The sequence below is a fragment of the Xiphophorus hellerii genome, chromosome 21 (genome assembly GCF_003331165.1).
Source record: "Xiphophorus hellerii strain 12219 chromosome 21, Xiphophorus_hellerii-4.1, whole genome shotgun sequence".
NCBI classification, from domain to species: domain Eukaryota; kingdom Metazoa; phylum Chordata; class Actinopteri; order Cyprinodontiformes; family Poeciliidae; genus Xiphophorus; species Xiphophorus hellerii.
The window spans coordinates 15,793,113-15,820,751 of record NC_045692.1 but is presented as its reverse complement, the minus strand read 5'-3'; the positions used below and the strand labels follow the sequence as shown (position 1 = coordinate 15,820,751).

Here is a 27,639-nt window from a genome sequence, read left to right as displayed (position 1 = left end):
ACTAAAATTGCCTTCATTTTTCATAAACAAAGTTAATTATTCACAAATCCCAATCAGTGTGGCACATAATCTTTGAAGTAGATTCAATGGTCAAATTGAATCTTTGAATAAGAAACCAACTTCAGCCCTGTGAAATGTTTGCGCAATCCGCTCAGCTCAACAGTGTCAGGTAATGATTAAACCAGAAGACTTGGCCTGAGACATGGAAGACCAACCAACATCTGTGCGAGAACAACATAAGTTCAATGTTGGCAACCTTCAAAGATACCTGCATGAGAAGTCACTGGTATCTAAGAACAACATTCTGACCGTGAGACAGTACAGGTAAAATAACTAATTTCAGCAGTCTGCTTTCACTTTCCCAGTCACTAATGATAAGAATGCTAACGATACCCTTTATCTTTGCAGCGCTGGCCAGTCCAACCCAACCTTCTTGATTCAGACGCCTTCAACTAATTATGTTCTCAGGAAGAAGCCCCCCGGTGAGCTGCTGCCGGGGGCGCACAAGGTGAGCTTTACCCATGGGTTGCCAATCACGTGGGCAACAATGTTTCAAGACCTTAAACAATATTGCACGTAAATTTCCCAACTTTCTGGATGCAGTTTTGTCTCTTTCCCGCAGAGGGCAGCAATGCAGTCCTATTTAATTTGCAGATTATTACTGGAACAGTGATGCGAATCTGTTTTATTCCGTCGATTTAACGATATATTGTTATTAATATGCGTTAATGACAATTAACGCATATTAATTGTCATTAACGCATGACAATGCCTCATGCTTTATGTGAGCATAAAGCATGAGGCAGTTACCTCATGCTTTATGTGTGCAGTTGGTTGAGTTTTTTTAAGTGAAATAGTAGTTCTTCTACTTTTGTGCGCAGATTTTTAAACTTTCTTCTCAAAATATATTTTTTCTTACAGAAATCTGTATTTTCACAACATTTAGAAGTGACAGTGCTTACACAGGACAGCATTGCAAAATGACAGTTAATTGTTTTTGCCTTGGATATCTCATCATTGTTTCTCCAAGCAATGATGAGATATAATGGCTGATAATCAGCTGTTTGACAGCCATCAGCTTATTGGAGAAGAGTGTAATAATAATTGGTCTGGTCAAAATCTTTATCTGGTGTGTCAACACTCAAGATTCACCTTTATTGTGTGAACAACCCAAATGTGGCCTTAGCGCTCAGAGGGCATTCCATGTTGCATTCAGTGGTGCTCACCTGTGTCCGGACATCCTGCAGGTGGATAGAGAGTACCGGGTGCAGACGGCTCTCTTCTCTGCTGGTTTTCCCGTTCCTCAGCCGCTTTTGTTCTGCAATGATGCTGAAGTAATAGGAACAGAGTTCTATTTGATGGAACATGTAAAGGTAAGCATTTGAATGCATGCACTGTACAACAACATATGCATTTAGTTGATCTGTTTCACACAGTCCCTTTCAAGCGTTTTTTCTTGTATTTTATAATTGTGCACAGCTTTGTGTTGGACACTTAAATTCAATAAAATACGTGGAAATTTATGGTTGTAACATGATGGAAATGTTCAAGAAGTTCAAGGGGTGTGAATACTTTTGCTGCAATGCATTCTATGTACTACACAATAACATACCCATTCAATTTATTTTTATCTGTTGTTTTGTATGTTTTATCATGAGCAGGGCCGCATTTTCAGGGATTTTCAGCTCCCTGGAATGAGTCCAGCTCAAAGAACGTCCGTATATACAACTGCAGTGGAAAACCTGGCAAAGTTGCATTCACTGGATTTACCATCACTAAAGCTTGAAGGGTTCGGGAGAGGGCCGGGATACTGCAAGAGACAAGTTAGCTAAACACTTTGCAAGCTTTCTTAAATCTGTATGTATGTAGTCAGATTTGTAATGTAAAAAATTGTTGCTTCATTTCTCAAGGTGTCTACATGGACGAAGCAGTACACTGCATCAGCCCATAGAGACATTCCTGCTGTGAATGAGCTCTGTGATTGGTTGATGAGAAACTTACCAGATAAAGATGATGAGGTCACACTCGTCCATGGAGACTACCGACTTGACAACTTGATATTCCACCCAACTGAGGCAAGACTTCCTGGAAGGTTGTTATGACCACAGAATGCATTTTTCACCAATTACCTCATCGGTTGTCCTTTTTATGATCAGACCCGGGTGATGGCCTTGTTGGACTGGGAGCTGTCCACCACTGGGAACCCTCTAGCAGACCTGGCCTTTTTCCTCGTGCCTCTCTACTGCCCCACTGATCTGAAAATTAAAAGCTTTATATTCAACCTTAAAGAAGTAGAAGGTAATGCAAAATTAAATGTTGGTCGTGATTGTTATAATTCACACATTGTTCAAATAAAAAACAACATTTTATATATATAAAACTTTTCTCTGTGCAGGTATCCCATCACCTAGTGAGCTGATCTCCATTTACTGCAGGTGTCGGGGGATCCCATCTGCTTCCCTGCCGCCGCTGAACTTCTACTTGGCTCTGTCTCTGTTTAAAGCAGCTGCAATTTCTCAGGTTTTCCACCACATCCAGCTGTGCACACACACTTGCCCTTGTGATAGAACTAAACCATATCGGTGTATGTTTTATGGCCACAAATTTCAGTGTGTGTTATTAGTGTAAGAAAAATAAAGAATGAAAAAGGATGGATGACTTTTTAAAATCTCAGAAAAAAAACATCTTAAAATTGTGATATGCATTTGTATTCTGCTTTGCTGAGCCAATACTATGTGGTACCACTTCACTGTAGCTGAAGTTGCAACATGCTTAGGTCTTTTGGAGTCTTAGTAGAAACTGAAAGTTGTTGCCCATTCTTCTTTGCAAAATAGCTTATTGTCAAACATGAGTGAAACGTTGCCTGTGCTCTTGATATGATCTAGTGACACGTTGCGTTCAGTTACTTTTCAACAAACTCCCGGAAATTGTTGACTTTGGCATGAACGTCTGCTGGCATTGAGGCGGATGTGTTGCACTAAGCGTTAAAATAACACCATAAAAGCCCACATGCAAAGTAATTCATATTCATCTCCTTGGCAACTACCAGGGCATGGAGATGTAACTGCACGGTTCACAAGCCTCAACAGGGGTAGCAGTTTCAAAAGGTACAGCCTTTTGAAATATAGTTATCTAGACGCACTATGGTAGGAAAATCTGATGAGGTAGCACAGATCGCCAGTACACTGTTGATCTTTATGCGTCCATCTATAGACTTCATCTAGCTTTCAGCCTGCGAATAGTTTTCCTCACAACTAGAGACAGCAATGTTTAATCTTTGGTTCTTCTCCTTCAGTATGAAATTATATTTAACAGTCAAAAATTCTTCAGAAAGAAGTAATTAAAAAAAGCAATGTCAGTTGCACCTGACTTACATTAGTGAGTCGCAGGAGAGTGGTCAAAATATGAAAAAAAGGTGCAACTCAGGAATATACAGTAATTTGGTAAGCTTTGAGTGCAGTAACTTTCACTTGATTTTATTTTGGGGTGTCAGACTAAAGCGGTTTGAACACAAATGCAAGACACACTTTTCAGAATTTTGTTTGTAAAAAAAACATGCTTACCAGGTATCATTTATTCCCCTTTTTACAGCTTTGCATCACATTGTATATGTTTCTCATATGGCTGTAAACTGCAATGGCAGTATATGTTACTATTAACCTACTTTTTTCTTTTCTTTCATCAATATTGCATAACGTCTTCTCTACAATGAGCATTAGCATCTACCCAAATGGCCAAATACATTATTCGTATGCATCGCCTGGTTATGTGACCCTTGAAATATAACATCGTACCACATATTGCATCCAAGCCAGTCCTTGAGTTACACCCACTCATGTTGTAATGACAGTTGTGAGTCTTTCACTTCAAATTATTATTTTTCTGTTTTATCGCAGGGGGTCTATGCTCGTTACCTGCTGGGTAACGCCAGCGCGCCCGATGCAGATCAATACGGCCAGACTGTTGAGCCTTTGGCTAAAGTAGCGTTGCAGTTAGCCAAAAGGTTAGTTCCACTAATGAAATGAAAAATGCACAGAAATCCACTTATTTTAAAAGTTATAATTTAATGTGAACACTGCGACGGACTGGTGGCCTGTCCAAGGTGACCCCGCCTCTCCCTCGTTGTCCGCTGGAGATAGACACCAGCACCCCTCTCATTCCAACTTGCAATAAGCATGTAAGATAATGAATGAATGGATGGATGAATTTAATGTGAATAAACCAGTATAATTATTGCCCACCATGGCTGACATCAAAAGGCTCGTTACCAGAATTTATTGTTGTTGTAGGTAAGAATACTAATTGAATCCACGTGCCGACTGATCTTAAGCAAGCAGGAGTTGGAGCTTTGCGAGTGCGTCCTGCCAACCTTTCACGTGTTTCCGATGTGTTTCCTACCAGCCCACTCGCAGGTCCAACAAAAGACAGGCTGTTCCCTCAGACTGCCAAAGGCCAGGCTGTGCTCCAGCAGGTTAAAGACTTCATGCAGCAGTATGTGCTTCCTGCTCAGCAGGTCAGTGCCAAGAGCTTCAACGAGGACAGGGGGCATTTTATTTGCTCAGACAGACGCTTAATTTTGACGTGGGAAGATCTGACAGACCAATTCATCCGTGCCACATGAATTAGTTAATTAAACGGAGAAAACCATAAGTCTGTTGATAGTTTGCTTTTTACTGCACACAGAGCCCTCATTGTTCACTGAACATCAAAGAATATCTACTCACTTGGCTTTGTTGTAAAAGAACTGGGCACACCAAAACAAACCAACAAAATACAGTTTAAGACTTGAGCAAATTAACCTTTTGTATTGCATGAGAAGGCTTTTCACTGATGAGAAAAAATGAGGATGGAATTATTTTATTTTTTTTCTCATAATGCAATTGTTTATTTCCTCAGGAAGTTGCAGAATACTACACTAAACATTCCCAGTCTCCTCTGAGGTGGCAAGCTCCAAAAATAATAGAGGATCTAAAGGTAGGCTGGAAGAATATACCAACTTTGTTTAACTTTGGATTTCAGTCCTTTTTCACCAGGTCTTTCACTGTTAACAAAGTCTACCAAAGTTGTTTTCGCCGTGGACTCAGCCTAGTGTCATTCATTCCGTTTAACAGATTTGTAATAAATGTTGTTCTGTGAGCCCAGGAGAAAGCCAAGCAGGCCGGGCTGTGGAACCTGTTCCTGCCGGCGGTCAGTGGACTCACTCAGTTGGATTATGCCTACATCGCAGAAGAAACGGGCCGCTGCCTCTTCGCTCCCGAACTGTTCAACTGCCAAGCTCCAGGTAAAAAAGAAAGCAACTAAATAATATCATATCCTGAGGTGTTTTTGAGATATGGGGCTCATAAATGTCACAATCATTTATTTATTTAAGTTACACGAATATATTAACTTCTCTCATGTTCTGTTGAAGTTGTCTTTGCATACAAAATACATTTTCTCCATCTGTCATAACATTTTTAATCAAAACTCAACCTGCTTAATCTTTTTCACATTTGTTATGACACAACCACACCTACAGGATTTTATGTGACAGACAAGACAGAGCAAGACATAACTGTGATGTGGAATGAAAATTGTACATGATTTTCTTTTACAAATAGAAATCTGTGAAGTCTGACTTGCAGCCTCCCTGATAACGTTTTGCTGCAATTAGAGCTGCCAGTCTTTTGATGCGAGTCTCCACTAGCTTTGCACATCTGTCAATTTTGCCCATTCCTTTTTGCAAAATTGCTCCAACTCTGTCAGATTGGATGGAGAGTGTCTGTGAGCGTCAGATATCACGTTTTTCCAAATATTCGCAGTTGAATTTTGTTCTACACAAAAAGAAAAAAATAATAATAACACCTGGGAGACTGATGCTGCAACTACTGGGTTTCACTGAAGTTCTGTGTTGGTTTTCAATGCAATGAATTAATTTATTTATTTTTTCCGAGGCACTTGAGTAGTACAAGAGTAACAGAGTTCATAAAATTCATATACACTTTGTATGTAAACATGCACAAATAGCAAAAAGTGCAGTGCATTTATGGTGACTATGTGCTGTGTGAAGTACTTATGTAGTCTAAGTCCAGCAGTGTAGCAAGAGTTCATAGTTGGTCTGTGACCTACATTCCTGATTTGACAGGAATGTGGCTTGTGAAAGAGGGGGGAGACATGTGGCAAAGGTCAACAGGCGTGGATTCGAACCATGAGCATGACGGCTGCACCCAGGACAGCAGCCTCCACACACGGGTCTCGGGCTCTATGCCTGTGCCACTGCCACGCCCGGTGACACTCTTTTACAATCTCTGTGGTATTGTAGTCAAACCTCAGTACAGAACATGTTTTTCACTTACACCCCTTGTGGCCTCTTTGTCGGAAAGTCCATAATCCACAGAACTAAGCTGTTTTTTAGATTAATTTAAGGGAGCTTTTCTGCCAAGATGTGAGGTTGCCTAGTATTGAATTGAGGGAAAAAAATCAGCAAGAAGAAACCTGGCTGTTGTGTTTTGAGGTTGCAAGTTCTCTAAGATTTTTGTGTCATCTACTCCTCTTTAAGCCTGATATGTGAGCTGGGAACTGGGAGTTTACCTCAGCAATGATGGAAGTTTTTCTCATCCACTCTAGAGCCTGTATATTAACACCCCCACATCACCTGTCTCTGGGATCCCATTATTTCTCCCATAACAGGGAAAAAATCCACTATGATTTGCACAACATAGATCACTTTGTTTTGTAGGGCAAAACATCAATTTATGGTCTTACCCGATCCTTAGCACCTGCTTCCATGTGTTTCCCCTCCATGGCTTATTGTAAACTACAAATGGGACTTTCTTCTTCCTGCCACACTCCCATGGAGGCCAGATTTGTGAACTGCAACACTAATAGTTACAGATTCTCCCACCTGACCTGTGGATATCCTCCAGAGTCCAATAGGCCTCTTGGCTGCTTCTCTCATTAATGTTACCCTTGCCTGACTTGTTTTTGTGGAGAGCCATGTCTTGGTATGTTTCCAGTTATGCTAACCTACCAAGACATAGGAATAATTTTTTTTAAGTCTATTGGCTTAATTTATTAAGAAATATTTCTGATTAAAGAACTCCTCCAATAGAATGGGCATGTAGAAGAAGCTTGTATAGAAACTCCACTAATGATGTTTTTCCACAGATACAGGAAACATGGAGGTGCTCCATATGTTTGGCACCGAGGAGCAGAAGAAGAAATGGCTGGAGCCTCTACTGAGCGGAGAAATTCACTCCTGCTTCTGTATGACAGGTATCAATATGATCAAGTATTTATCGGCAACCATACTGGAAAAAAATAAAATAAATGAATAGCCTTGAAATCTTTTTTAAAATTATTTTATTGCAAATTTTCACCTAATAAAAATGTAGAAAACTTTTAAATTTAGTTCATTTATCCAGTGGGGAAAAATCTGAGGTTAAGAAATAATGTATTCTAATTTGAAGTCATGACTTTATTAATGATATGCTTTTAAAGTGAAGTAAAATGAAAAGCTACGATTTAAACATACAGTCCAAGTTATTCAGTCATGAGTTAAATTTGATTAGGTTGCTAAATATTTTTTGCAAATGCAGTCACTCCGAGGGATCGAGAAACAGGAAGAGTAAACTTTCCATTAGAGTGTCTCGTTCTTTTTGTTTTTTGTGGCTCTTAAAAAAAGACCATCTTTTAACAGTAAAGGTCAAACCTCCTGGGATTAATCATCAACATTAAAGCTTCTCCTCGGTTTATGTGGTTTTGCAGCAACAGTTTCCACTGCCTGAATATTTAGACTCGGCCACCGTTTATTTCTGCCAATGGAAACTGGGAGGTTTAGTTTAGTGCTCCCAGTTTTACTGGCTAATTGTTGAGATCAAAATCCTCCAAAATTTATCTGGATCTACATAAAATACGTAGATTCACAATTCATGGTAGATTTTTAGAACAGAGGGATTGACAGTAAAAAATTAAGTATTTAGAAATTGGTCTGCTTTTTAAACTCTTGGACATAATATTCCCAGAAGACTTTATCTCTTTGTCTTCGGACCCAACCTCTCTCCCGACAGCTTTAAGCACAGAACCAGAGTTTATGACTCAGGAGTTTTTCTCCTTCATTCTGAAGGATCACACTTCAGCTATTTTCCCCTTCTTTTGATTTCTCTCTTGCAAACTCATTCACACCGTATCACTGTACTTCACTTTGCAGCCATAAATTTAAATATATATTACGATTTTATGTGATACATCATCAGAAGAATAAATTAAGTAGAAGATATCAGGTATGTGATTTTAAAAAAATATATATATATTACTTTGCAGATAAAAATCTAAAAAGTCACATTTTTATTTACTTTGCTAATAAAACTCTAAAAGTCCAAGCAATCCCCTCTTTGCTTGGATGCTTTGAAATAAAATCCACCTGCATATAATCTAATCTCGACGTAAATCCAGGTGTTCTGTGAAGACCTTCAAGGTTTTTTAGAGAACAAACAACATCGTGAAAACTGAGGCACACATGGTTGTTTCCAGTCTTTGAACATCTTACAGAGCACCGTTCCTGATAGGATTATAGCTGCAGTCAGCATGAATAACACATAAGGGAGTTTATGGCTCAAACATGAAAAATCTGAAAGGCTTTGAGGGATCTGAATACTTTTGGAATAACCTGTTCTTTGTAAAGCAAGGCGTGAACACAAATGTTCACAGCTGAACTCATAAAGGGTTGGAAAGTTGAAAGTTCTGATCTATTCCTACAAAATCCTTCCGCTTCTTTCCACTGGATTCATGTGAATGGTTGTGGTCTGAAGCGAGGTTAGTCTACCCTCGGCCGCTACTGACACTAAATCTCCCATTTCAAAACATCACCTGCCAGTGGCAACAAATACTGAGTAATTTCCATCCATGTACTTCCCACGCTGCCTGGAAATGGCGACATGCCACTTCTAGAGGTGATTACAGAGAATACAAACATCCCTGTGGTTTTTCTAAACACAATTGTTTTTTTTTTGTTGTTTGTTTATTTGGTTTCTTATGGGGGGAAGTTAACAGTTATTTCTTTCACCGGATAATGTGGGAACATGAATCTCTCTTTTGCTGGTCAATCGTTTACATTTTGGCATTGAGCATTCTGTTTTATTTATATTAACTACTGACTGCGGCCTATGCTGGAATCTGAGCTTAAAACAAAGACACGGGAAAACCCTGGAAGTCTCGTTGACTCATTTTCTCCTAAATTCTTACCACCAGAGCCTGACGTTGCTTCCAGCGATGCAGCTAACATGGAGTGCAGACTTCACAGAGACAAAAACACCTACATCATAAACGGCAAAAAGTGGTGGAGCAGTGGTGAGTACGTCAAACGTTATTTGATCCTCTATAAAAGGTTTCTATCCTGTTAGGGAATCAAAATGCACTCAGAACACTTTAAACTTAATAAACGCAGAGCAAGTAGTTTTATTTGGAATAACAGAGCTTGTTTAAGAGCGTTTTATAAATGGAACAGACTCATAAAATGAGAGAATGATTTTGGAAGAATAAACCTGAAAATTTTATTGTCTCAGAGAAGGTTTGTCTCTCAGAGAGAACAAGCTGTAGATGTAAACAAGATGTTATCCATGTTTTTTAGCGGAGCCTTAAAGAGATGCATATGAGCTCAAAGTGCTTTCATATGGACAATAAAACTATACAGATGACTCATGCAATGCTTATTATATAACATAAAACTTTTTTAATGAGCTCAAAAGTGTTGAATGTGGTTTGTTTTGTTTTTTGTGAAAAATAGGCTTTTAGTTTGCCAGAAGATAAATGTGGTAAAAGGTCATGGATTCCAAGTGTTATAAAGAATCTCTCCATGAGAGTCAGGGGAAATAAGTGTTACCTCTGATGTGAGTCATTCAAAAGGAGTGAAGTTGGTTAAAAAAAACAAAACAGAAGGTAACGCGTGTAATCAGTAAATGTTGAAAGGCTTAGAAGCACTGCCTCCATTAAATTTGTCATTTAATTTTGATTCGTATGATTCTTTTTTTAATTGGCTTTTAATTGGCTTTAAAAGACAAACTACATTTTAAATATTTACTGAATTAAAAAAAATGCTCAACAGGATGATGTCACACAAGACAAAACCCAACTATTAATTTGAGAAAATTTTCCTAATGGGGGGGGGGATTATTGTAAAACAAAGCAAAATACATTTAGCCACACCTGTGACATTTAAACCTCAAGTATTTTTATAACACCGCCCTTAACACACTCCAGCAGGCTTTAATCTTCTTCCCAACCTAAGCCAGGTGCAGCAGCTTTCACATATTGTGACAGCTGTGGTAAATAAAGCCTTTAACAAAGTGTTAGTTTTTATTGCATGAGCAGGAACCCCGCACAAAAAAAGAGAAATATATAACCCTTAAATTGATAATGTGTTTATCACATAGGGAAAGAAATCCCATGTTAAATAACTGATTTTTAATCCGCAATTATTGGTGCGACTAATAATATGTTTTACTTTATTTAGTATCCAGGAACTTTTAATTAACATCCATAGCTGTCTGTTTCCCTGAAGCGTGAATATGATGTGACACCTTTCAAAATGGGAAAGATAACAGAACATACCTTTCCAGTGCTGCAGAATGTGATAAGTTTAATGAAAGATACTAAAAAAAATTAATTTGACCGTTTTTAATTTTCTTTATTTTTTGGTTGCACTAGTAAGGCTAATGATGTATGTCCGTTTCCGACTTGGATGTTTGCATTCTTTAGAAATGTTTTGGCTTTTCAGCTCATTATCAGCTGGACAAATTTATTACCGGTAGCATAGAATTTGTTTTTATTTATTTTATTTTTTGGGGGGGCTTTTTCCTTAAGCAGTCTTGAGATCATTTGTATTTAGTCAAAATACAAATAAGTTCTTATACTGTAACAATTCAGCATGTAAATTTAAACAAAAAAGTTAGAAGTTCAGTAAAATTGCAGCATCTCTTCTGGGTGGGTTGTGTGTTTATGACACAGACTGTCAGCAACTCCTGAAGAAATATTTCTTCATAAAAAATGTACTGAAACATTGGTAGACATGTGGCAGCTAGGGTTTAATTTGCAGCAGTAGTGTTACAACTCCTTGTCATGTTATTTCCCCAATAGTAAAATCATCACCTGTGCCGATGTATCTGTGTTTCTTTTTCTACAATGAAACTGTAGCTACTGTCTTACAAAAATGTACAAGTTCAACTTTTCTAACTTGTCCTGCGACAGACTGGCGACCTGTCCAGGGTGTATCCCGCCTCTTGCCCGGAACGTTAGTTGGAGATAGGCACCAGCACCCCTCCTGACCTCTCTAAGGGACAAGGGTGTACAGAAAATGGATGGATGGATGGATGGATGGATGGATGGAACTTTTCTAACTGCTTACTTATTTCTATAAAAACATTTCACCTTGTTTTTGGTATGAAATAATGTTTTTTTTTGTTTATTTTTTACATTATTGGCACATTTTTACTTCACAGTGCTAATATAGATAATATTTCTTTTGAAAAAGAAGTTGCAAAAAAAAACTAACTGAAAAAGTCAGACACAGTACAATTCTCCTGCAAGTGTTTTCCTGGCTCCTTGCATTCCATTAAAGCCAATGTGTGTTTTAATTCATGTCAGGAAATTGCTGCCAGAAAACAATTACTGGCTCAAACTTGCCTGTATGTACAGTCAGAGCAGCAATTAAAGTTTTAAAACAACTGGAGGTTTGGCTAACAAGGCCGGATGAGAATCCACGTTGAAGTTGCCACCACACACAACGAGGAGGATGGTATAAAGAAAAAAAAAAGAATCTACAAAGCTCACTGTTGCACAGCAAAGTGTGGAATTTCTTTGGCACAACTATCATAACAACTATGATAGTTGTTATGGAAACAACCATACCCGGGCGTGTCCCTTGTTATGGGAGGCTTGCCAGAAAAATCCTTCTCTGTCCTACCTTCACCTTCACTAATGTAAATGTGGAGTTTGCAAAAAAATATTTTGGCTTTTAAAACCCAAATACTACAGAAGGAATTAATATTATTATCATATTATATGATATGCAATATTATATAAATCATATCCTCCCCCCTTTTTTTTCTTCATATGTGTGACCTGAAAGTTTGCCTCACATTATCATGAAAAAGCTGGTTGTTGAATTGCATGTGAATTCTTCTCTCCCCTGAACTTCTTTCTTCTTGCCATCAATCCACAGTTTATAGTTCAAGTCTGTCACACATCTGCATTGACATTCTTCCTGCTCAACCTTCCTCCTTTTCTTGGAGGCAAAAATGTCCTGCGATGGAAAGAATTGTGTGATGTGACAAAGATCCTCTGCCAGCATTTATATATCTTCCTGTTAGCAGGAAGAATGTGGGTGTGCTGATGGACGGGTTGTTGCTCTCTGTGACCCGTGGTTATTGCCCTGTCCTCGTTTTTTTTTTATATCCCTATGAGTCATAATACCCAAACTCGAACTGTTTGACTCCACTAAGTAGGAAACAAGACAAGTGAAACTTGACAGAGCTGTTGTAATTCAGCATAATTCCAAGGTAGTGTTGCTGTGGTCGACTCATTGTTTCCAGTAATCAATGCTGGTTCCTCAGCGACGTGTTCTGGGTGAGTCCCAGAGAATCTACTAGGGGGATTCTTTGGTTTGGTTTTGCCGTCTATTTTTCCATAATGAAACAGAAAGGAACTTCCTTAACCAAGGTTTCATGGTCAGGAAAAACAATTTAGTTTCTGTTTTTAAAGCACAGCTACTTGCCGTAGAAATACAATCCCGGACTTAAACCTATTAGAGTTCCTCCAAACCGTATGCATCACATAAAGATGCTGTTTTCACCTTCACCATTTCCCCCTGAAGCTGTTAGACGTGGTTTCTAAATGAAAGGGTGCACAGAGGTTGGCAATGCAACTCTGTGGTGTGGAAACTGTATAATTCTATCCCATGGGTATGATAATGCACTCAAATTACTCCCAAGCTTGCTATCTGTTATCTTCATGCTTTGGGGGGTGGGAGGCATCGTTACACAAGCAAAACAACAAAAAACGTTTCTAACCGCACATTTTTCTAGATGTTTTTTATCTCTTTCAAACTGTAGAATTCTGCACTTGTTTTTTTTTTCTTTTTTTTTTTTTTGGAGGAATGAGGCAAAATACTCACCAGAAGAGAAGGGCCATGCATTCCATATGTAGTGCAATTCTTAAAGTTAATCTCAATTTTTCCTTTGAGTCCTTCATTTCATGTCTTTACTGTCACTTTAATTTAAATCTTAACCCTCTGAAGTGAGAACAAAATCTCAGTTTTAGTTTGTATTTTATTAGGATTTTATATTGTAGATCAGTACACAATAGTGACAGAATAAAAATACACATAGTAGTTTTTCACTTTTTTATAATAAACAAAAATATCTGAAAGGTGTGGCGTGCTTTTGTTTTTTGCCCCCCTTTTTTGCCCAAGGTATTCAATTATTTGCTGCATAATTGAATACTTTGTTTGATGCAATTAAGTCTTTGTAAAATTGCTCTAGCATAGTGAGAGTGGATGGAGAGCACCTGCGAACATCAGTTTTCAAATCTTGTGGCACATTTTAATTTAGATTTGAGTGTAGGTCATGCGAACACTTCAGTGTAAACAACAGGATTGGATGTTTCAGGCGGTTCTACTGAGTGCAAAAAAAAAAAGTCTCAGCTCCTTTTGCAGTTTCTACCAGGTCTTTTTCCAGTATAGCCCGCAGTTCATCCTCCTACTGACTCTTCCCTGCTTTGTGACCCTGCTAAGGAATAACATGCAAAACACTGTTCCGCATGCAATCTGATGTTCCTCCACGTTTGCTGGGTTTCCGGCATAATTCTGGTGAACTTCAAAACAGAACGTTTTGTGGCTTTTCATCACCAGAGGCTTTTTTCTGCCTGAGCTGTTGATGCCTGTTGCCAAGAGTAGCCATAGGCTTCTTGTCATCTTCTCTGAATAATGCTCTGCTTTGTTCCTGACAGTCCCTTTCTAGATAGGTTTGCAGTTGTGCTGCAGTCACTTTTCATTTTCAAATGACGGACTCTTAAGACTTGTCTTTGACATGTTTAAAGTTAGGGATGCTGCTCTGGAACCAGCTTTCTTTCTGACCCTTCTGATGTATGCTCTTCATGATGCTGTTTGTTGCTTAATGTTCTCTAAGAAACCTTTGAGGCCGTCACAGAAGACGCCATATTCATACTGAGATTAAACCGCACACAGGTTGACTGTATTTACTAATTGGGTGACGCCTGAAAGCGGCACAGGATTTTACAGTGAGAGGTTGCTTTGCTTTTCTGATTTTCATTTGTAAAAAATGTTGTTTTTTATCCCCCTTGCACTAATCTACATCACTTTGTGGTTGCAATGGGACAATTTGTGAAGGTGATAATACTTTTGCAAAGTCCCATACCTCGTCTTCACATGGTTTTCTACTACATATTTTGTTTTATAATTTTTTACACTGCTGAGGTTTGGCAAAAATACATTTAGAGGCTAGACATCTGTCTTTGATGTACGAACCAATGTTCTTTAAGGATTTAGAGAGGCTGACTCAGGTGGGCTGATAGCTACTAAACACTCCAAAAAAAGTAAACAGATTGTATCGTGTCTGTTGGAGGTATCTGAGGTGGATTTTAAGACCAGGCTTTGCCAAGACAAACTCAACCTTCTTTGTTGTCAAGCACAGAGGCTTAAACAAACTATTAAACATTGGACTCTGGCCACCCAGCACTCTGAGCCAAGATGTGAAGTGTATCAGGGTTGGTCTGGCATTATCGTGCATAGTGGCATCAAAAAAAATAAAAAAGCGAGATCTAGTGGGAGGCTCTTTTCCACTGCAAATCATTTGCTCTTTAAACTTTATTTTATAGAAATAAACAAATATAAGTGGATGAAAAACAGCGGTTAGGCTTTAAGCTCCTCTAAGGAACATGCGACTTTGCTGTTTACTACTCTAATAGCATGGAAGGATCCTTCCTGCTGCGAGCTCTCCTGTCTTTGCTTGCCAAATGTTTTTCGACTCAATGGGTCACCCACTGTGCAACCGAGCCATCCGTCATCCCAACCCAAAGCCGCAGGATGTGATGAAATGCGATGCAGATGAGATTTTGGAAGACAGGGCTGATTGTAAAGTTGGACTGGAGTTGTTCTGAACGGTTCCCCTGAGCAACTTGTGATTCAGCTGCATTTAATTGTAAAGATGCATGCCGCTGGAGGCCTTGTTTTTTTATTTAAGAAAATACATAATTTATACAAAACACATAGCTTAGTGCGTATAACGTTATATTACATATTTTTTAGCCATTAAGTTATGTGCGGCTACACCTGTCTAGCTTGTATGACGGCTAATGCATGTAAATATATATATATATATATATCAAGTAAATAGGCATATAGTATCAGAGAACTGTAGGTGTGCCTGTGGTAAATACCTGTAAAAAACCCTTCAACAAATTCCTCTTTTATTACAGTAGGATAATCACATGCTGTAAAATTAAGAATAGGGTTTCTGCTTTTAAGGCTTTTAAAGCACTTTAATATGATAATATTAGGCTTCAAGAAGTAATTAGCAAAGTCTTAAGAGTGACTCAATAGTTAATGTAATGCCTTGCAATCAGAAAATTATGGGTTAGATTCCAGTTTCCTCCTGCCTCATGTTGACGTGCCCCAGGGCGACACACATTATTATACTGTAAGTTTCCCCATTGATTTTCTTATCTGTAAATAATATGTGGGTGTTTGTGACTAAAAGACATTTAGGGGTGGTTTTGAATAAAAGGTATATTAATTCAGGCTGTTTAACATTTTACATTTAAATGATTCGGATGAAAAATAATTGTTTTAAAAATGTAAAACCAATTAATTTATGAAAATAAAGTATTTCATGCCCAACCCTCACATTAGGTGTGAGAGCACTTGTTGCATGCCAAAAAATAAAACTAAAATTAAATCATAATGATCTTAAACATGTTAAGTTCTAATTTAGAAAAATAAGAAAAATTGACCTATTAGTCCAGTTACATTAATCCATTAAGTCTCAATTATCTACCATCAAAATGGTAAATGTGCAGAGTTTGGTAAACTTTGCTTTAATTTGAATTGTGTGCTACCTCTGTGAAAATGTCATAGTATGAGTCCTGTTTTATGGGCAATGATAGTTTGTGCAATGATAGTTTTGGGGGTATCAATTATTGTGCCCTAAATATTTCTTAGCAAGAGATGTTTTACTCAATTTATTTTAGTTTGAGAATATGCTACTGCAATAAAAATGAATTTAATTTGAGGCTTTTAACACATATTGACCAAGAATGCCAGTAAAGGTGGCTAACACTGCACATGCTAAAGTCTCAGATAGTGAATGTGCTGGTGTCCTGGTCCTCCGAACCAGACTGAGACTGGTTCTGGCTCGCTGAGTGGAGTGCGATCTCCACCGCCGGCTCCTCGTTGACTTGCCTTGAGTGTCTTCCAAGTCTCTGTCCAAGGTGCTTGGCAGCCTTCAGGACATGTCCTCTGAAGGAAGACCCGATGAAGGCATAGAGGACGGGGTTGATGCAGGCGTGGGTGAGCGCCAGGCTCTCCGTCACCTGCCGAGCGTGGTCCAAGCGCTTGCTCACTTCGCAGTCCGTGACGAGGTGGTAGATGATGTCCATCGCTCGACATAGCTTGACCACGTTGTAGGGCAGCTGGGTGAGCAGGAACACGGCCACGACGACGAGGAGGACCCGAAGCGCTCGCCATTTCCGTTCTCTGCGCACCCCAGGAGCCTTAGTTAGCGCCCGGCCTATGCATGAGTAGCAGACCACCATGACCAGGAAGGGAACAAGGAAGCGGAGGATGACTTCCAGCAGCTCCAGGGCAGCTTTTGCAGGTCGGGCCATATTGGTTGGGTAGATGGCCGTGCAGCTGGTCCTGTGATGGGAAGTCTTCACCGTGGAGAAGATGAGTTCAGGAAGGCCAAAAAAGCTGGCTAAAGCCCACAGTGTCACACACACCAAAATCCACTGCCTTCTGACTCCGGTATCCGTCCCAGTTCTGCCTGCTGAGTTTTGGGCCACCGCCCGATAGCGATCCACACTGATGCATGCCAGCAGTAGCATGCCACAACTGAAGTTGGTGCTATAGAGGAAGGAGTTGAGTTTGCAGGCAGCCACGCCCAGCTTCCAGCCATGGATGGCGTCGGCGGCCCAGAACGGCAGGGTGAAGAGCAGCAGCAGGTCTGAGATAGCCAAGTTGAGGATGCACATGTCAGTCAGGGTCCGGAGTCTCAACTTGGACGTGTAGACCGCCACCACCAAGGCATTCCCAGCCAGGCCCACCACCAGAGCCAGGGTGTAGATGATTGGGAGGAAGACGCTGCCAAAAGAACGCACCGATTCTTTCTCACAGACGCTGTGTTCATAGTCGTATTCATAAGTATCGTTGAAACTGATGTCCGCATCATCACTGGTGTAGAAGTCTTCCATGTTTCCTGCACTTGAGAAGAGCATAATATAAAGATGTGCTTAGTGAAATAGGAGAACATTTAACTGGCAGAAATATTCACAATTCTTAAACTTTCTCTCATTTTGTCAGAGTTGATGGAAAAGCCTATAGACTTGTATACATGCTGTTACGGCCCAAGGCTATTCCTTTGGGGTTTAGCATCCCTGCTCCAGATCTTCTGATTGGTGCTGATTGGAAGTGGAGGCAGCTGGCAAGTGTCTCCATGAATGACATCAGATCAGCTTAAAATGCACCACCTTTTTCTCACCAGGACAGCCCTTTTCTTTTTGTCTGTCAACCTCTCCTCTTTTTTTCCTTTCCTCTCCAACCAGTTATGACTTTTGTTAAATAAATCCTATTTTAAGTTATCCCACACGTTGCTTCCCTTTCATTTGTTATGGTACTAGAGCCAGACCATAACAAATTGGGGGCTCGTTCAAATTTATGTTATAGTTTGGCGCGACAGTTTTTTCAGTTAGTAAGCTTTTTGGGAAGTTAGTGTGGGAATCTTGAGTTATTTTTAGAGAAATGTTTTTTTTCTCTTCTTTTTTCTGGTTTGGGGTAAGTAATTTGCTTTCATTTCTTCTGACGACTCTAATGGTAAGTGTGATTGTTGACTGGTTTGTGCAATTAAGTATGACTGATCTGAACTGGTTCTCCTTTAGGCCTTAGCGTGTCTCCCCTTTGGGATTCATGTGCTCAAAAAAAATAGTAGTGTGAGATCATATGGTTAGAGCAATTGTCTCGGGGGCACAGCCGTAGTGTTGAGAAGATTGCCAGTTTTCTGGTCGCTTTTTTCACTCTACTGGTATTTAGTGCATAAGTACCCACCGTCCCTGATCTCTGAAGACTAGGGTTGAGCTAGTTAGTGTCTGATAGGCAGTTAGAGGGGAGGTTCAGGTTGGTTGTTTTGTGTTGCACAAATTGTCAGCAATTTACTTTAAATTTTGAAACATTGTTTTCTGATTAAGAATTTAATTATGTCTGTTGAAGATTTTAATAAAAATCCATCAGCAGAATTTCTGGATCTGTGTTCTAGAGAACAATTAGTAAAAATTGCTGAGCACTTTAAAATAAGTGTTGGTGATAAACGGTTGAAAGAAAATGTTAAAGCAATTTTAAGGGAAAACTTAATTGAAATGGGTGTTTTGTCTTTGCCTTCAATGCCTGAAGATTTGGATTTGGATGTTGTAAAGCCTAAATTTTTGGATTTTGAACAACAAAAAGAGATGCTAAGGTTAAGAATGCAACTGGAGAAGGAAAAGGAGTTGGCTTTGGAGACTTTACGACAGCAAGCAGATTTGGATAAGGTTCTTGCTTTGGAAAAACTAAGACAGGAAACTGAATTGGCAAGAATACATTTAGAACGTGAGAAATTAAATCTGATGAAAGACGGCAAATTGTTTGCGGAATCTTGTGTTATGGACTCAAAATGTAAGGCCTCTGACATTTTAAGTGACTTGCGTTTGGTGCCTAAGTTTAGTGAAAAGGATGTTGAAACTTTTTTCACTTTGTTTGAAAGGGTTGCAGAGACAAGAGACTGGTCTGATTCAGACCGCATAGTTTTGCTTCAGTGTGTTTTGGTTGGTCGTGCTCAGGAAGCTTTTTCTATGTTGAGTTTAGATGATGGCCAGGATTATGCCAAGGTTAAAGCTACAATACTGAAAGCGTATGAATTAGTCCCTGAAGCATACAGGCAGAAGTTTAGAAACTGGAAAAAAGGTGACAAAACTTATGTGGAGTTTGCAAGGGATTTGGAGATTCATTTCAGTCGTTGGTGCACTTCCTCTGAAGTGCACCAACGACTGAACCAGTCATAACTCCAACCAGTTATGACTTTTGTTAAATAAATCCTATTTTAAGTTATCCCACGCGTTGCTTCCCTTTCATTTGTTATGGTACTAGAGCCAGACCATAACAATGCCAATGCTAGAGAAAACAAAATGTAGGACAATAACTAAGCACACAACCAGAGCTACAATAGAATGGTTTAGATTAAAGCATATTAATCTGCGAAAGGCTCTGTCAATTTTTTATATTATTAATTAGGCTGCTGTACTGGATTTTATTTACAAGTATCAGGGGGGAAATAAATGCACACCACACTTCTCAGAAATCTAATTATCAAAAAGGGAATTGACAAAACCTTGCATCATTTTCATTCCACTTCAAAATTAGGCGGTATTTAGTGTTGGTGTGTTACATAAAAGTCTCAATAAAATACAAGGAAGTTGAATACGTTACAGGGAGATGAATACTTTTTCAAGGCACTCTAAGTGGTGAAACAGGAAATGGGAATTCTGTTTGGGTTCAAAGGAATCTTCCCTGCTTTTCCCTAAAGTCTAGCCTTTGTGCATGTGTGTGGGCTTCAAGAACAACAGTAAACGGATCTCTGCAGAGGGTGATGAAAGAAAACAACCAAACTGGCCCGAAGAGCTTCTAATTACCTTTTGAGTTTGCTTAGTTTGCATGCAGCGAGTGATGCCAAGTGATCCACAAACTTCAGGAAACGGCGGCTTCTGATTTATTGAATAAAGTATAATCTGTCTATAGACGTTTACTTGTACAACCTGTTGTGCAAGCTGATAACATCTATTGTAGGGTATTTAAGATGGCATGTTTACATCAGTTAACAGTGCAGTTTGTTTTTCCCACCTCAGTGTGATAATAGCTGCAGGGGCAATCCAAAACTGAAAGGAAATGAGTGCAGCAAGGGATGAAGGTGACATGCAAACTTTTTTCAAACCCAGGATCCTGGCTCTGTTGCACGGCTTCAACAGGACATCCCATTATGTGAGACTTTTCAGACATATTGGTTATGATGTCAATGCTCATTTCCTGACACTTCACTGCACATGTAGAGGACAATGTGTCCGGACAGTCCTACTGCCTCATACAGTAAAGTCTTTGTTAACCTTATAAGGCTGTCATCATTTTTAATAAGCTGAGTTCTGAGATCATCTTTAAATAATCTGTTGGCTTCCAAAAAACCCCACTCATTTAAATATTTTCTACTTCTTCTACTTGCTGACAAAAGATCTAAATCAAAGATGGCTATATGAAGTTTTCATGGAGTACAAAGTCTTTCTTTTAAAACGTTGACTGCATTTAATTAATTAATCAATTTTAGAACAGTGTCCTGCAGCCACAAATGACCGATGCTAAATTTATTTTTAATTTAAAAATAAACTGAGACAAATATGTATCAGTTATGATGTCTAATAAATAAGTTGTTTTAAGTGTATTTCTGCTTGTTTTGAAGCTGTCATTCAATCCACATCTTTTTGGTTGGAAAATATGAACTATAAAGTTCATATTTTCATATCATAATTGATACCTTATGTATCAATTATGATACAAAAATAATTTGAGAAATCCACGATATTCATGAACAACATGTTTTTATTACTGACAATCATTTCTTGAATCAGGATTTTGGTGTTCAAGAGAATCATTTATGGGGCGGATTGTGTTTCATCTAATTTGATTCAGTCAAAGCGGAGTTTAATAACCTGTCCACCCCAAAGGCAAAGCCTGTTATGAGACTGATGACATAATTCCTGAGGGAGTATGGGTAACCTCAATCTTCTTTTTGTCTGAGTGGACTTCTCGCTGAGATAACGGGAGTCTTGTTTTTTTCATGCAGAGAGTCCAGTTCTGTTACATAATGAAGTACGATGTTCCTAATGGGAGGAGTGACAGTGAATGTAGCAGATGTTCTTGGAATAACAGAAAAAATGCCAAGCATTTGCCACTGTCAACAGCTGCGTGTCACTTATAACAGGTTCAAACTTGCTGCCATTCTTTCAAAGTGCTTGTTTTAGATCTTTCAAGCCAATTACAGAACAATTGTGAAATGTTTTAAAGGTGTTTAAAAAGGAGTTGTCAGAAAGGTTTACACTTTTAATTTTGCATTAAATTTATGTTTTGCTTTACCTATAATACATGGATACTCCTGGTATATTTTGGTTAGTTTATTAAGTAATGCAAATATCTTTTTTTTGCCTTTTTTAAACCTTTTTCTTATTTTATTCTAGCTGTCTTAATTAAATCTACTTTATATAAAATGTTCTATTGCTGATGCTTTGGTGTGAAGCTGTAGCATCAACATTCTGATTTGATTTTGCTCTGAAAATGTTTTTTTGCAAATGCAAAAACACTGAGACTTCTCACCATGGCCGCATTTGTGAGGTAATGATACCAAAGCAAACATTATGACTTCACTCTAAGTTTAATAACGTCATAAAATCTTCGAAGCAGGACTTTGACTTTAAGCCCAATTGTAAATCAATCTCTTTCCTATTTGAATAAACACAAGATTAATTTCTGTGCTAAAGTGTCCCAGGAACATAAAAAGGGATTTTGAGTTGAGAATTAACAGAATAGACTAGCATAACCAAGCTTTTATACTATTACTCTGCCAGCTTAGTGTTAAATGGGTCGAATCAGAAAATGTCTTACCTGTCAGAAGTTTTTTTTTTCTTAGAGCAGTAAGGATTAGAAAAACCTCTGCGAGCCGCATACAAACTGTAGCCGAGTCCAGAGGAGGTGTGTTAGTGTTTTCACCAGGACTGAAGTGACTAATCTCTGCTGCTCAGCCTGCTCTCCTCCCTGCCCTGACGGCACGAGGAGCGTGTCCCTTCTCCACGTAGCTCTGAATACATGTGTGTGCGTGTGTGTGTGTGCTCAAGTGTCTGAGTTTGGGTCATTTCCTGAATGCATAGTTTTGATGACTCAGAATCCCATAGTTTTTGTTTGTTGGTCTATGCAAAGCGTTATGCAAGGATATAGATAGAGTTAATCTAAAAAGAATGAATAACTCAAGTCTTTCATTCTTTTTAGATAAACTCTATTTTTTTTCTTTGTCATTCAGAGCAGGGAGAGCCAGTAGGAGCTTTGCTGTGTTTGTGAAGGTTTGAAGTAATGTGTGATAAATCCTTTCCTATTCTAATCCTATCCTATTTATATTAGGTAAATAATCTTTTGTATTATTTATTATCATTTGTTTTGTGTGTTATGTATTAGCAGTGGACAGTAGGGTGGGTGTGGTTGCTATGCAGTGTCACTGGCAGATTTGCTCTATATAGGAGGGTTAAATTACTTCTGTTGCATAGTTTTCTTTATTGATTTAAGGCATGATGGATCATATCTGGTTCGGGCAGACACACAATAAACAATTCCTAGTTAGGAATTTTTATGACTTGGAATGAATGTGAATAAAACATATTTTAGAGAGTTGTTGATTTGTCAGGAGTCTAAAGGAGATTTTTGTTGAAAGTTTCAGAAAAATAGAGAGGCATACAAGACAGGAAGAATTGTCAGGATAGAATAATTTCAACGTAGTATACATCATTGCAATGTCAATAACTGCTTTGCGAACAAAAAGAACTGCTTGGATGCAGTATTTCATTGAATGTCAGTATTCTTGTATTCACAGTCTTTTTGTCAAAATATATTTAGCCAGTTGGACAGACTCAATATACTACACATATCTGTTTTTCTGAAATTCCAAGAAAATGGCAGGATGAATGTAGGAAAATGTTGGTTTGTCATAGCTGATATTGCCATCAACATGTTCTGCAATATTACCACAAATATTTGCTTTCCTGATATTGATTGATTGTCAAGATCATAAAAACTGATATTTTTTGGCTTCAAGTGGCCGTCTCGTCTTTGTGGGTTTAAGGGTTGTTACAGTCCAGCAATGAAGTTATGAATGACCAGGATGTAAGCAGTTACATATGTGAAAGATCGGATCTTGTGTATTTGTATGCATTACACTATTACTAGCAGATCTGTTTCAGAAGCTGTTAACCCAACACTGTGCCAATGTTTTTTTTTCTTTTTTTTCCCATCTGCTTCCTCAGAAATTCCAGATAGTTTTTTAATATCCTTCAGTGCCACATTCCTCGTCTTTCCCTTGCCTCATGTTTGTACACTTATACACAGTGCAAACAAACCCAACTTGTTTGGGATCAGAAATTAAATAAATAGCTAAATATGGGGGAAAAAAAAGGTTTATCTGACAACTAAAAAATTTCATTTTGAAGGATGATTTAGTGACTTAAATAAAAAAGAATAAAATGACATGTTTGGGTGTCGATGCTGGAGTCTGGAATGTCTGTTTTCATTCCGGTGTGGATGGGACTTGTTTGGGCATGATCACCTCAGATTGTGGTCCATGTGACTTATGTAAGGGTTCAATGAGAAAGTTGAACCTGTCCTCGGGCCAAACAGGCTTTCCTAGATGTGTTTTTTATTTTTTATTTTTTTTTACTGGGTGGAGCTGTTTGTATATTTTGTGTTTGTGGTTACAAGGCTGGTATGATCGGTTATTTTTACAGTTTGTTTAGTAACTAACTACACATCTGTCACACCGAATTGGTTGAAAGAGTTTGCATGCAGTCGTGCTGAGATTACCATGCTGTGATTTCCATAAAACACTCACGTCTTCTCGTCTGTTCCAGTCTGGTGACCATATGTCTTGTCCTTAGGGGACAGTTTTTCCAGCTGGGCAACGATTTAAAGAGGATGCCAGGCCATCAGTCCTCGCCATGTACATTGGGCCTCATGGGCGTGACCTGAAATGGACCTCTAACCAAGGAAATTCCAAAGTAATCTGTAGTTTTTACCAATCAGCAGTTTGGAGTCACGCCTCTCAGGCTGTAAAAAGCTACAAAAGGCTAAATGTTTTTGGTAAACATGGCAACGAGACAGAAAAACCAAAACGAGGGCACTTTTCAAAGCTTTCAGTGAACAAAGTAAAGAAATCCTTCAACATTTTGGAGACAGTAACAATAACAGCGCTGGGATCAAACATCTAAACAGGAAATGCCTAAAAATCAAAAGAAAAGTGCTTCATATAAAATACTGTCTTTTTAGTTTTGAAATATAAATTTCTCACCCTTTCTGGAATACTGCATTTTTTGATCATATCACTTTTTGTAAAATTACAACTCCAAACTTTAATGTATTTTATGATATGATTGCGTGTTCATAAAGTGCAAGTATCTGAAAAGTGTAGTGCACTTCTGTATTCAGTCCCCATGGATCAATGACTTGGTGAACTTTTCACTACAATTGCAGCGAAAGTTTTTTTTGTAGCTCATTTAGAGGTTGATACTTTTACTTTTGAGAATGAATTCTGCAGATATGGGTATTATTTTCTAATTAGGAGATGTCTAAAGGCAATTGTTTGGGGTGGGGTTTATTTTAGGGGTATCAGACTGAAGGGGTCTGAGTACATATGCATGCCACACTTTTCATATTAAGAAATCTTTCAAATGTCCACTGAGGCCATTCATATCTCTATGCTCACTGTTTTCGGTTTGTGACATGCTGAAGATTCCTATAGAATCTTAAAATTCAGCATAGAATAGTGCCCTCTAGTGGTAGTATTGAAATGCAATGTTGAGGGGGGGGGGATTTTTGTGTCAAGAAAAGAACCAATTTTTGTTTAATTTCAAACAAACGTGGTCTGTTCCCAATAACAAGCTAAAACCCCAAAAGAATCCAACTGCGGAAATGTAAATCAACCTGTGGCTTTTCCCCGCTGTCGGGCCGTTAATCTCTCTCAAGGCTCCATCCAAGCTCAGCACTTCCCAGGGAACAACAGGGACTGTTTTCCAATCATATTCAGGTCATAAAGTGGTTAAGGTCATTGAGCATGGATGGTTCAGCTCGTCTTTTTTTTTAAAAATGTTTTTATGGTCCACCACGATGACGCGACTACACATGCATCCAAATCTAAATCAGAGTTTCTGTGCTCTGTGTTTTCAGGTGCGGGCAGTGCCAGATGTAAAGTGGCCATCGTTATGTGCAGGAGCAGCTCTGAGCATGGCCACAGCAGGTCAGCTGGGTTTTCAGATGTTTTTTGTGATTTGTTTGCTTATGCTACACATTTTATACATTTTTCTAATTTTGCATAAATGATCAGATTTTATTTAATTCATATTTTCCAATTTGTTGTCAAATAGGTTTAGCTCGTTGTGTGTATTTTTTTTGCTATGGAGCCCAAAAACCTCACATTTTCAGCCCACGATGTGAGGTTTTAGGTTGCAACTAAAATTTGCTGTTCCTGATTGAAGTTTACTTACTTAAGTGCATTTACCTTTAAACACTAATCTTCAGTATTTATCCGCATATTTACATTACATAAAGACATGATCTAAAAAAAAAACAACCCTCGTAGATCTGCATCTCTCTTGTTTCTACAAGTATTAATGGAAACAAAATCTATTAACAGTCACACCCTTGATATAAAACACGTTGTCCTTGTTTCCAACTTCAAGTTTTAAGTTCCAACACACCCATAATTTTTTTGGCAGAGAATTGATGACGCATTACCACCAGCGGTAACAGCTGTAAAATTGATTTAACGTTAGTAAAAATCTAAAAATTGATTATCTTTGGATACATTTCATTATTTAAGGGCGTTGTTTGAACTTCTTTCTCAGGCACGGCCAGCACAGCATGATCCTCGTACCTATGAACACGCCGGGCGTAAAGCTCATCCGACCACTCACCGTGTTCGGACATGATGGTTGGATCGTCTCTCAGTATCCCCTATTTGAAAGTTGAACCGATGTGATGTGGTTTACAGATTCTCCTTGTTTCTTTTCAGATGCCATCCATGGTGGCCACTTTGAGGTCCACTTTGAAAACGTGCAAGTCCCAGTTTCCAACATGATCCTGGGTAAAAAGCTCTCCCGCCTTAAATAGGAGCGGCACCTTTTGAAGTCTGAGAAATTGATTTGTTTTATGGAAGAGAGGAAGTAGCCTAATAACCTTCCCCCACTCATACATTTTCCTCCAGGTGAAGGCCGAGGGTTTGAGATCGCTCAGAGGCGTCTGGGTCCAGGAAGGCTGCACCACTGCATGAGAGCTGTTGGCTGCGCCGAGCAGGCGCTGGAGCTGCTGTGTCAGCGGGCCGCTTCCAGGCGAACGTTTGGGAAAAACCTTTACCAGCATGTGAGCGAGTCACACAGGCATTTCCTTCTGCTGTCAGATGAAGGACAGGTTAAATAATGTTGTGTTTCTGTGATGTTTGAAGGAAGTTGTCGCTCACTGGATTGCAGAGTGCCGCCTGATGATTGAGCAGACCCGCCTACTGACTCTCTCCGCTGCTCACGCCTTGGATACTCTGGGCAGCAGGGCCGCTCGCAAACAGGTAACACTGTTGGTAGTTTGTGGTTCTGGTTTACACATGAGCAGAAATATTAAATCCCAGTCTCAAATCCACCTGTAAACACAAACATTAAGCATGTTTTCCTTTACTGTAACTAGAAGGGATTCAGACTTTGACAGCTGTTCAGAATGCTCATTACCTTTCTAATTTGCAAAACTAAGCATTTAAATCCTGGTTAGTAGCATAGCATGCTAATGTCACAATCTGTCCTTTAGATTGCCATGATCAAGGTGGCAGCAGCCAGGATGGTGTGTAAGGTGGTGGACTGTACCATCCAGGTTCATGGAGGCGCTGGAGTGTCAGGGGACTTCCCTCTGGCACAGATGTAAGTTTTTCTTAATTTGCATAGAAGTGCATATGAAAAAATCATCATGCAGTGTGTTGTACTTTAAGTGGTGATCTGGATGATTATGGCTTCCAGCAAATGAGAACCCAAAATGTATTTTTTTTAGATTATGTAATGAGTTTCATTACATACAAATTCATTAGAAGATGCACTTTTTAATTCTGATTCAGCCTTCTGATTGTACTGTTCCTCTCGTTTCCCAGGTACTCGTATGCACGAACTCTGCGAATCGCTGACGGACCCGATGAGGTTCACCTTTCTTCCATTGCAATACTGGAACTAAAGGATCAGCTAAAGCAGGCGCGGGCCAGGCTGTAAAATTGATTCAATAACGCTTCAAACTAAAAATTCTAAACAGTCCATTAACTCTATTTTAATATTTCTAAAAATGCAAGAAAAAAGATGCTCTGCAAACCTGCATGCAGGTTTTGCAGTTTGTTGGGGATAAATGAATACTTACCTGTGGTGTTTGAATGATTAAAGTAATAAATTGCAGAACTGTGAGACAGTTTTTAGGTGGCTGGGTAAGAAAGTAGATGCAGTATTTTTGTGATCAGATCTTTCGATGTGGGTGAAGGATGAAAATGAAATAAATTGCAACTAAATTAACACTGCTTTTATCAGTCA

General features: G+C 38.9%; 2 protein-coding genes across 3 annotated transcripts; one reads left to right on the top strand and one right to left on the bottom strand.

Annotated features, from left to right (window-relative positions):
- Positions 1-59: 59 nt before the first annotated feature.
- acad11 (acyl-CoA dehydrogenase family, member 11) lies at positions 60-27,621 on the top strand. The gene is made up of 20 exons (XM_032551397.1): positions 60-324; positions 409-508; positions 1,248-1,373; positions 1,662-1,823; positions 1,911-2,075; positions 2,157-2,298; positions 2,396-2,520; positions 3,897-4,003; positions 4,402-4,513; positions 4,897-4,974; positions 5,143-5,281; positions 7,147-7,254; positions 9,229-9,327; positions 25,259-25,328; positions 25,936-26,021; positions 26,103-26,174; positions 26,295-26,449; positions 26,532-26,648; positions 26,882-26,991; positions 27,216-27,621. Exons 1-20 carry the CDS (start codon positions 203-205, stop codon positions 27,328-27,330), a joined length of 2,310 nt encoding a protein of 769 aa, XP_032407288.1. The 5' UTR covers positions 60-202; the 3' UTR covers positions 27,331-27,621.
- Positions 13,284-22,139, bottom strand: ackr4b (atypical chemokine receptor 4b). Of its 2 annotated transcripts, none has more exons than XM_032551401.1 (2): positions 21,941-22,139; positions 13,284-17,470 (listed from the first exon to the last, which is right to left on the bottom strand). In XM_032551401.1, exon 2 carries the CDS (start codon positions 17,458-17,460, stop codon positions 16,345-16,347), a length of 1,116 nt encoding a protein of 371 aa, XP_032407292.1. In that variant the 5' UTR covers positions 17,461-17,470; positions 21,941-22,139; the 3' UTR covers positions 13,284-16,344. The 2 variants fall into 2 exon arrangements, with proteins under 2 accessions (XP_032407292.1, XP_032407291.1); XM_032551400.1 differs by having other exon boundaries at positions 13,284-17,465.
- Positions 27,622-27,639: the final 18 nt, after the last annotated feature.

Bases quoted from the DNA above. Each gene is read 5' to 3' on its own strand.
- acad11 (XM_032551397.1), top strand. From the start codon at position 203: ATGGAAGACCAACCAACATCTGTGCGAGAACAACATAAGTTCAATGTT. The intron at 509-1,247 runs GTGAGCTTTACC...GACATCCTGCAG, and splicing joins TGCTGCCGGGGGCGCACAAG to GTGGATAGAGAGTACCGGGT. The intron at 4,975-5,142 runs GTAGGCTGGAAG...CTGTGAGCCCAG, and splicing joins AAATAATAGAGGATCTAAAG to GAGAAAGCCAAGCAGGCCGG.
- ackr4b (XM_032551400.1), bottom strand. From the start codon at position 22,001: ATGCGGCTCGCAGAGGTTTTTCTAATCCTTACTGCTCTAAGAAAAAAA. The intron at 17,466-21,940 runs GTAAGACATTTT...TCTCAAGTGCAG, and splicing joins AAAAAAAAAACTTCTGACAG to GAAACATGGAAGACTTCTAC.